Source organism: Amia ocellicauda, chromosome 5 (genome assembly GCF_036373705.1).
Source record: "Amia ocellicauda isolate fAmiCal2 chromosome 5, fAmiCal2.hap1, whole genome shotgun sequence".
Lineage (NCBI taxonomy): Eukaryota > Metazoa > Chordata > Actinopteri > Amiiformes > Amiidae > Amia > Amia ocellicauda.
The window spans coordinates 23,497,346-23,507,681 of NC_089854.1; the positions used below are offsets into that span (position 1 = coordinate 23,497,346).

The window sequence follows — 10,336 nt, forward strand, 5'->3', positions numbered from 1 at the left end:
AAACTGGCCCCCACAGTCACCAGATCTCAACCCAATAGAGCATCTTTGGGATGTGGTGGAACGGGAGCTTCGTGCCCTGGATGTGCATCCCACAAATCTCCATCAACTGCAAGATGCTATCCTATCAATATGGGCCAACATTTCTAAAGAATGCTTTCAGCACCTTGTTGAATCAATGCCACGTAGAATTAAGGCAGTTCTGAAGGCGAAAGGGGGTCAAACACAGTATTAGTATGGTGTTCCTAATAATCCTTTAGGTGAGTGTATATCAGTATTACCAGAACCTCTACTATTCAGACTGGGATTGATTTATTTCTGTATTTTGTAACTTAGAATTGAAGCAGCACCACTTTTTTATGGTATTTTGTACTAGCTTCTCCCACATAAATGTAAAGCACTGAGGAAAAATAAGCTGCAATGTCAAAAATACAACTAGAAGTTTAGGTATCTTTAGATAGTTTATCTGCATGTGATTGTACTTTTTGCATGATATATTTATGGTGATGTATTATTTTTATGTTAATATGCAGGTTGCTGGATCTGGATCTGGAACTGGATCTTCTTCTGCTGCTGTTTCTTCTTCTATAGTGGAAATACCCCCAAATCTAAGTAATCTGTTTTTACATCATAATCAATGTAATATGCAAATACAATTCCAACAAAGATAAGACACACAAAATGTGGCCATAATTGTCGTTAGAGAACAAGAAATATCACAGTGACCCAAAAATATTACATGTACGACCAAAAACTGTCCTACACTAAGGTATTACATTTTTTTACCACAGCAGTCCACACTACACTTTACTGTGCTTTTAATACAGTGCTTATATAGTATATATATTTTTTTAATTTTGCCAAACACTGAAAGATGTTGCAAGCACTGTAGTAATGAAGCTCTTTGTTGTTTAACAGGGTCTGCATTCATGATCGATTTCATTGTTGTCCACAAGGTGGCGACACGTCCCGTTAAAATGTGTAATATTCACCTACAGACCATTTATACATATACTGAACAACCTCCATACATTTTGGTGCTCTGTACTCTTTTACTTGAAACATGTTTTGTGTTCAGGCTGGAGGTGCATTGTTTTCACTATTTGACTTTCCATTGTCATGATTTGTCTCATCACAAATGTGTGATTCCCTAGCGTTCGGTTATTACACAAAGACTTTCCCGGCACAGAGATGGATGTTAAACCCAACAAGCAGTTTATTGGAAAAATCCAGAGAGTCGGCTTCAAGTACACGACAGGACAATTCCCTTATTTTCACAAATGTTTGGTGTAACAGCACACACTTCTAAAATACAAACATACACACATACTGTACATACACACACTCACATAAATAGGATTTTCATATTTTTGTGAAAGAACTAAATAAATGTACAGATGTTTTTTTTTTTTTTTAGGAAAGCTGGCACAGAAACAGGAAACCACTGCCCATTACTTAACAGATGCTAGGGTGGTCCTAAAGCGTGTCCCCATTGTGTATCCGCTGTAGTCTCGGACGAGAGCCGTGTTTAACACTTCATGGTCTCCTCACACAGTCAGTAGTAATCTGGTGATAAAGCTGTACCTCGGCACTGTGCTTAATAAATCCATTCGCCTGGCTAGAGGCTGTGTTGGCATCGATACGCCCACGCTGTGTTCAATTGTTAATGAGAAGCCAGAGACGCAGTGGAAATGGCTTCACAGGCAGAACTACAGAAACGTGCGTGGCAGCTAGCTGGAGATGAACATGAATTACATGATCTATGTGACCCATGCAGTGTGAATACCTTCACTCCATTTTAACTGCATTTGAAGAGATGAAGATGAGAGTAATGATTTGATGGATTTGTAGGAAATATATCACTTGGAAAACTGCACCAGAGAGCTGACTGGGAGCAGAATGGGTGTTGCAGGGATCTGTTTCATATCTATTGCTCTTCCTGATTGACAGCAAATGGCTAGAGTGAACTAGATGTTGTGTGACTTAATGTAATGAGATGGTACTGCTACCACCAGAGGGGCTGACATGAAATCATATACATTTTGAAACCTCTTCTATTATAAGAGACAATTAAAAGGCAACGTTGTTTTGTATGTCTTTACAGCTGCTCTTTGCATTCATTCACAAATCATTTCATGATGGTTTATATTTGCTTCTGATGTGGTGTGGATGCTGGGAAGAAGACGATCCCCACCTCTGGAAGTTTGTGAAATGTTTATTGAGCTTACATGTAAAACGTACAGCTTTCAGATTCCCTTCATGGAGTTTTCAATGCATTTTCTTCTAAATCGGTTGAGGTTTGTGCAAACCTTGTTTCTATCAGCGTTGTATTGGCAGACAGGAGTTGTTTAATTCCAGCGTGACCCCAGAGTGTTAAACCAGGCTTAGTCAGAAAGTCAATTTACTATGTTATAACTGCACTAAATTGACACATTCAAAGGCTGAAAAACCACAGGAGGTGACGAGGACAATAAGTTATACAGAATAGCCTCCAGGGACCACTTTCAATATCACCAGATCAGCCGAGCAGCCACAGCTTGGTGTAGATGTAATTAGAGCTGGCTTTAAATTGGGATATTGCAAAGGATATACGTTTGCATAATTTTGTGCATATGAACAAGATCGTCTTGTTGTAGATGGAGAGTTGTTGTACTAGACTATTCAACCTTTTCAGATGAATAATCTGATAACATCTGTCACTGGAGTGGAAAGCTATCATGCACTGTGATGGGAATGGAGGGTGCGAGGGGAGAGCAGGGGGGAGGGTTATTGTACCCGCACAATAATCCTCAGTCTGTGCCTGGCGGGCAAACTCTCTCACGGCACAGAGAGACAGAAAGATGAAGCAGCCCAGACAGAGAACCCCCCCACCACCCCCAATGCATTCATGCATTTATTGGAAAGTCATCAATTAGAACATACAGCTTTTGTGCCAGGTTGCCAACATATTTAATACAGACAAGGTAACAAGACCAAAATGAGAAAATAATAAATATGAATTTACATAAATATCTTGTTCATGTTGATGCTCGTTGTCACGGTTACTAATGATACTCCTCCGAAATTCATGTTATAATGTAATATGACCCCCCCCCCCCTTTTCGGCACCATTACAAACATGCACTAGGATGTTTTTTGCAAACACGTTACTAGTTTTTGGAATGTGAAAGAATAAAATTAAAGTATGTAAATAGGGATTTTAAAACTTGTTCCTGGTGCAATAAACCCGTGTTTTTGATGTTTGCTGGACTGTGTCATGCAGATCGATGAAGAGAGAACTCTGTCATCCGAGGAGCCGAATGGAATTGGTCTTCAACGGGTGACTGTATTTTAAAAGGCTGATTTGCCGAAAATAAGTCTGTCTAGTATTCCCTTTAACTTGCCGTCACTGAGTTATAAACTTGTGTAGTCTTGATTCTTCCTACAAAGCTTTATTATTAGAATTTAAAAGGAATAAATTATTATTTAACATCGACTAAGAGTCCTGTTGTACGAATTAAAGGGTTGACTTTGAGTAAGAACATTAAAGGTGCGCATTTTAGTAACATGAATGGTGAAGTCAAAGCTTATACAATAAGTCAATAATTTCACTGAAAGGTTGATATAGTCAAAAAACTAAAATATCTCTCTATCTCTCTATCTATCTCTCTATCTCTCTATCTATCATGTTTGTTAATAGATAGAAAAACATGCAATATTTTAAGAATATAAAAAATATGAAGATATGGATCACTCTTATTTACATAAATATATTGACATGTCTCTATGAGTACACAAGTACATACTCTTACAACACTCTTTCTACCCCCACCCCTGAAAAAAAGTATATTGAATTAATCTCCACTTTGTCATTTATAAAACATTGATTTTTAAAATAGTTAGAGAGCCACACAAGCTTTGAGCTGTAAGTGCCCGTCATGGGGTTTGGACAAGAGAGAAGCTATAGCCTGATGGCTGCTCTCTTGGGTGGCACGGGGGTGAGGTCTCGTTGCTTGCCTGTCATGCTGCAGGACGAGGAGCAGTTGGAGGCATTGGAGGGGGCATGCTGGTGGGTGAGGGGGTGGTGTGGAGGTAGGGGTCCCCCCCGCAGGTAGAGGACATCCCGGACAGCTGCACGGAAAAGCTTACTGACGAAGCAATAGAGGAAAAAGTTGACTGCAGTGTTGAGCATGGCCAGCATGTTGGCAAGGTCATAGGCCAAGTGCACCCGCCAGTTGCGGTTCACAGAGGAGACGTGGAGGTGGTAGATGACCACAATGGTGCGCGGCGCCCACAGAACCGAGAATGCCGAGGTTATGGACAGCAGTATGGCTGTCGTTTTGCCTAAGCGTTTGGTTGCTGGCTGTTGGCACTCCTCGTGACACTGTTTGCGGTGCCGGATCTTCAGCCGGTAGATGATGAGGGAATTGAGCACCAGGAAGATGCTGCAGGGGAGGAAGTAGATTATAGTGCAGTGCGTCCAGATGAGAACCCGGTCCAGTGCGGTGGGCGGATGGCTGACCCTCCACATGTCCGACCACCAGTAGAAAGGGACTCCAGAGGCCAGTGCCAATGTAAACACGGCCGCGATGATCTTCCTGGCGCGCTCTGGAAAGCTGATCTGCCGGTGGCGCAGTGGGTGGCACAGAGCCATGTAGCGGTCCACTGTGAGGGTCACCGTGGCCCAGATGGAGGCGTGGTTAGCGGCAAACTCCATCACACTGACAGAGTGCAGGAGCAGCTCGGGGACTTCACGGTGGAAGATGGCCGTCTCCAGGAGGAAGCCCACAAAGACAATGAAGAGCTGTGTCAGGATATCGGAGCCCGTCAGCGCCAGTAGGTACAGGTAGGAGGACTTCTTAGTGCGGGCTGCCAGGCGAGACAAAGCCACAGCTGTCAGTATGTTCACTGGTGTCCAGAGGAAGAGGGAGAAAGAGGGATAAACATCAGGATCCAGCATTTGAAAAACCTGCTTAATTTCAATTTCCAGAACTGGCATTCATATTCTAGTTCTTAATCAAAGCATTAACACAGACAACAACAAAATCACACGACAGATCGGATGAGTGGAAGTTCAAGCCAACAGCTGAGTGTGGATTTGCTCTCTCAGGGCAAGGTCACTTCTGCTGCACTGCCATGTGCTTTCAGTATGCATAGCATTACACTAAAAGTGTTGTGTAGCAGACTGTGATTGGCATTGTTAATTCACGCTTCGCTTTTTCAAACAACATGGCCCATTGATCCCTGAATAGTATTCCTCCCCAGGGCATTTAAAGATCCACAGCTCATCATACACAGAGGATCTTTCCTAACATCACTGTGGGGCTGACAGGAGAGCTGTCCTCCTGCCCTTTCCCTTGGGGTCAATTACTGGAAGTTGCTCCTACAGCCTTGAAAAGGTCACCCTGGGTAGACATACAAATAGGATACAAGGAGAGGGAAACCAGACAACAGCTCTGCCCCTCACTGATTCCCCAACACCAGCCTCAGCACAAAATCACAGCCTAAAGATGCTGTTTAAGTAGTCTGTATTCTGTATAATATAGAAACAAATATGAGGAATTTAAACAAAGAAAGACACAAAAAATAACCTCCAAAAAACCAAGGTGCTCTTCTTTAAGGGGCAGGATTTTTGCTCAGCCCACTCAACCCTGAGGAATAAATTACAGACTCAATTAGTGGGAGTCTCGGCAGAGATAAGATCTCCTCTTGTTTAAAGCATGGCACAAAGGATGGGGTTCTCATGTTACTGAACTAGCTGGTTGATAGAATGCAAAGCCGCATGCAGAAATGCAAAATCCGACAGGACGGTGAACATAACCTACTGCAGTCTGACTGTTCATGGCCGACGTGTAACGAAGATTTAACGCCATGAAACCCCATTGTACTAGACTGCGGCTAGTGAATGAGCTAGAGTCGATCGATCCATCTATTCATCTGAACATCTGCCTCCACAATGTAAGGACATGAGGTTAAGATCAATCGGTTTTGTTTGTGCACAATTCTCGGCATGGCGCTTCGAAACCGGCCTGTACCTGGCATTCCCACACAGAGGAGGGCGCTGTAGTAAATGACTGGGATGAAGCCCAGCACGCACTCTGAGCGCTGGACTTCCCCCGAGCTCCCTGTGTCTTCCGGAGGGATGGACAGCGAGGCGTTGGGCAGCGCGATCATGGCCTTCCCGTGTCTCCTACAGCAAAAGGGAAACAGTGAGATACTATAGGTTTCGATTTAATAATCTCAGGGTCACAAATGGGCTAGCTGCATTTTATAACTGACTAATGCAGATGTTTATTAAGGTAATTCATAATACAAGACTGATTTCTAGACATGATGTAGTATCTGGCTGTTCAGTAATCATATCCGCATGTTTCATGGATAATTGGATCCTTAAAATTGAGTGCCAGTACTTCAGGCTTAGGTCAGTCTTCTCACAGCCTTCTATAAGCCTGGACGGATTAAAATCCCTGATATTAATAACATCATACTGTACTATTATACAATTTAAGAAAAGATGATCATGTTTTTCCTTCTCAAGGGGAGTAGAAGCATCAGGTGACTTTTGACCCATGTTTTATTTGTGTGTTTTGTTTCTCAGAGGTTTCATCCTTCTATTTCCTCTTTGTATTTACTTTGCCTACGCTTGCTGGACATGATTTGCTCATGTCGAAACCACTTGCCCCCTGCCTAGAAACATCTAGACGGCTCTCTCCGAAGAGGCTCGTGAATGGATGTGGGTTGGGACTGGGGTGTATTTTCAAATGAATTATAGGAAAAACTGCACTATATAACATCCCGTAACACTATTCCAAACCTTGTTACAGGCACAACATTTATCGTGCTCTGAGTAAAAACCTCTAACTAGGAAAATTGTCATCTTTGATCATGTTTCAGTGTCAGCACATTGAGGCTGTGAATGGCTGGTGAATGAGGGAGAGGGTGCAAGCAGAGTGCTTACTAGGCTAAGAGGCTAACGGGCAATTAGTGTGCCATTTGTGAGAACAGATGGGAGGTCAAAAAGTCTCCCTTTCAGTGGTTCTACTCCTTATCTCCCCATCGCTTCTCCATTTCAGCATTTACCTTTGTATCTCTCTTCCTGTTTTTAACCCTATAAGTCTGTGCCTGCACTGTAGGTAATGGTGTCTGCAGGGCTTTCTGTAGACTGTGCAACCCTGTATCCTCCCACTTCCACAACTGACGTCTGAAATTGATCCCTTTTTATATATTTTTTGTTTGTGCAAATGAAGATGTAAGCTCGATAGCTTCATCAGTGCGTTCTTAACGATCAGGCCTGTGAAGACACTGAATGGCACTGATGTGAAGGACAGTAAGGCTGCACACCTGACATGCCACAATTTATTGCCAATAACATGCGCCGTCTCACACAGCGTTACACATTTTTGCTTAGCTGTGCACATTCAAACTGCCAGTCCAGAAGCTGCACGGGTAATGCACTGAATAGAAATGATGCTCATAATGTAAATTTCAAATGCAATAAGTAAGTGCTGTATCTGTAATATAAATGCATACATTTGTTTATTTTCTTCATTGTTCACCAAAGGGTTTTGAACCAGTTCGGTACTGAGTTCTCCCTCTTATCACATTGGAAATTAGTGGGTCTGTTTTGATTTGCATGTTGAGGGTATCATGCTTGTAAGATGCTTTTTAACATTTCACCTTCATAATGACTTAATCACATAATGCATATATGACTCACACACACACACACACACACACACACACACGTAATATTCCTGTAACAAAGATAGCAATGAATAATACATTTCTTACACCACACAGCAAATCTATTACTACAACAAGAATGATGCTTTAATGTCTCTGGCTATAGCAGGAAATTATTCAGGTGATCCAGGACAGGGAAAACAAGTAATTTAGCTTCAAAAGACTCCAGGGGATTTCTATGGCCCTCTTGGCACATTTCTTACTGTATTACAACACAACATCCCATTAGTCGAGTACAAGGTAGAAAACATTGAAATACTACCTTAATTTCATGCTAATATTGGTAACACTAGAGGACAAGCGCCCAGATCATCTATCTTCCAATGATGTGCACTGGGGCCAAACAGGATAGCAAGTATCAAGTAAACCTAACCAATGATATATCATACTTTCTCATAAAATGTATTAAATATGAGAAGAAAAGTGTATTGTATCATCTGTATTATTATTTTACACCATTGTCTTGTATAATGGATGTGACAGAAAAGATCTGAGAGAACTGTCTTGAATCTCAAATCTCATTTATCGATTTCTCGCTTGCTTTACATTAGTCCAGTGCCACTATGCTTCATGCATATCACGCCTTCCCACACGCAGCTTTTCTCAACACATTTTGATTCTGTGATATGGAGCATAAGTGGATATGAAATTGTGGGAATGTGTCGAGCTGAGCCTCGATGATAAAATAACAAGCTGATTTATATTTACTTTGGAGATCTCCCAGCTTAAACTAAGCCACTTGTTTTCCCTCAGAATGAAATGTGGGCTGATGTTTTATCAAACAGCTATGTTTCATCTCAGAATTGTGACTAATATGGCAGAGGGCTAAGTGAAACCCTTGCACAGAAGGTAGTGTGTGCACAAGCTGATTGTGTCATTGATATTTAATGACGGATGGTTTTGAGAGAAAATACATATCTTCCATTAGCTGAAACTTATTTTTTTTTCTTTCCTAAATAGATTACTCCAGAAACAGAATTTTTCCCTGTAGGGCAATATTTCATGGACACGCCACTGGTAATGAATGCAAAGCTTAAAGTTCATGTTCTGTGTTGCTGTTGAGCTCTGTGAAAGAACAAGATTGTGCTTGGAAAGGGCAAACCCTTTTTCTGTAGTCTCGGTGAAGCAGGCGGACAGTCATTATTTCAGTCACTGCTGCAGAACCTTTTAAATTATTCAGTGGAGAACCTGAAACAGTTGCGAAGATGATAGGTGATGATTCAAGGACGATGCCGTGAGATGTACCTTTCAGAGCGATGTTGGGAAAGTTATAAATAGAGAAGAGAAAATGGATCGTTTCTTGAATTAAAAAGTTTTAAGTTGAAAAACATTTGCCTTCTATGTTAAGCTGAAGCTGTGCTTAGCTACTTAGCAGAGTCTGGAAAATACCAGTCACTTCATTTTCCTGCACCAAGAGCAATCAGCCAAAAATAAGATAATAAATAAGATAAGACTAAGTATTGGATAGTTGGTGTGTCTGTTATTTAAATTAGATTTCTTCAAGCTGAATTTAGATTGGGCATCTACTACAGCAATCCCGGTGTTACACAGTCCTCTTGAGATTTAAGCCTGGCATTTATTTATTTTTTAAGAGATAATTTTAACAAATAATTGTGCAAAACATAACCTAAATGCAAGATTATGCCATTTAGGAATTGAGAAACAGATTAGGAGCAGATGTTTTTAAATATATTGTTGATGTTTCTAAGATATATCTCTATTTTTTTGTGAAATATATACAGTTCATTACATAACTTACTCACAATGTAATTGTGCAATGTTTAAAAATCCTCTTCCTGTAGTGTATCTGAAGCGATAGTGTCCAGTTCACATTCTTCTCCAGTAACCCGTCTCTTAACCACGGGGGAAAGCTTCATCTTACCTTTACATCTGAGTATATCTGTCCGTCTGTCCTGAAGCCTGTAGATCTGTCTGTTCTGCTTCATAGTCCAGATGGCCTGGCCTTCCTTGAGGGGTGAGGAGAGGGTCTGGCGAGGAGAGGTGGGATTCAGGCTGCAAGCACATTACTGCAGTGAGAGTGAGATAGAGAGAAGAAGAGAGAGAGGGGAGAGGGAGCTGCTGGGAGCTGGAGGGAGGGAGAGAGAGAGAGAGAGAGAGAGAGAGAGAGAGAGAGGGGTGAGAGTAGGAGGCAGGGGGTGGGAGTTAGATTAAGGAGGAAAACACTGATAATAGGATGGAGACAGGTGAAAGATGGAAGCGCCTGGAGATGAGAGTGAGAGAGAGTAAAGCTGTAGAGGAAAGGAGACAAGAGTGTGGAAAGGTCCAGCAGAAGGTTAGGACACACACACACACACACATGAAAGTATGGTACCTGTGTTGTGTCGTTGAACAGGTCGTGTTGTTGTTGTGAGAGTGAGAATTGCATCTGAGATTATGGGGCTGGGTTTTAAAGTTCTCATGATCTGACATTCGAGGGGGGAAGGAGAAACTGTTGGAAAACACCAGCTGTTTCCTGTCTGTCTTCTTTGGCTTTTGCTTAGCACTCAGAAATAGTGAGACACTTCATCAACATCGTTCACCTATTGTTTTTAAGGAAAGGGAAAACGTGAACACTATGACATAATCCCAGGTCTGTTGTTCTTACATTGCCCTTGAT

The 10,336-nt window shown here is 41.7% G+C and overlaps 1 protein-coding gene across 1 annotated transcript; it reads right to left on the bottom strand.

Moving 5' to 3' along the window:
- Window positions 1-1,189: 1,189 nt before the first annotated feature.
- gpr142 (G protein-coupled receptor 142) lies at window positions 1,190-9,800 on the bottom strand. The gene is made up of 3 exons (XM_066704413.1): window positions 9,602-9,800; window positions 6,012-6,166; window positions 1,190-4,884 (listed from the first exon to the last, which is right to left on the bottom strand). The coding sequence occupies exons 2-3, from the start codon at window positions 6,148-6,150 to the stop codon at window positions 3,938-3,940; spliced, it is 1,086 nt and encodes a 361-aa protein (XP_066560510.1). The 5' UTR covers window positions 6,151-6,166; window positions 9,602-9,800; the 3' UTR covers window positions 1,190-3,937.
- Between the last annotated feature and the right edge of the window lie 536 nt (window positions 9,801-10,336).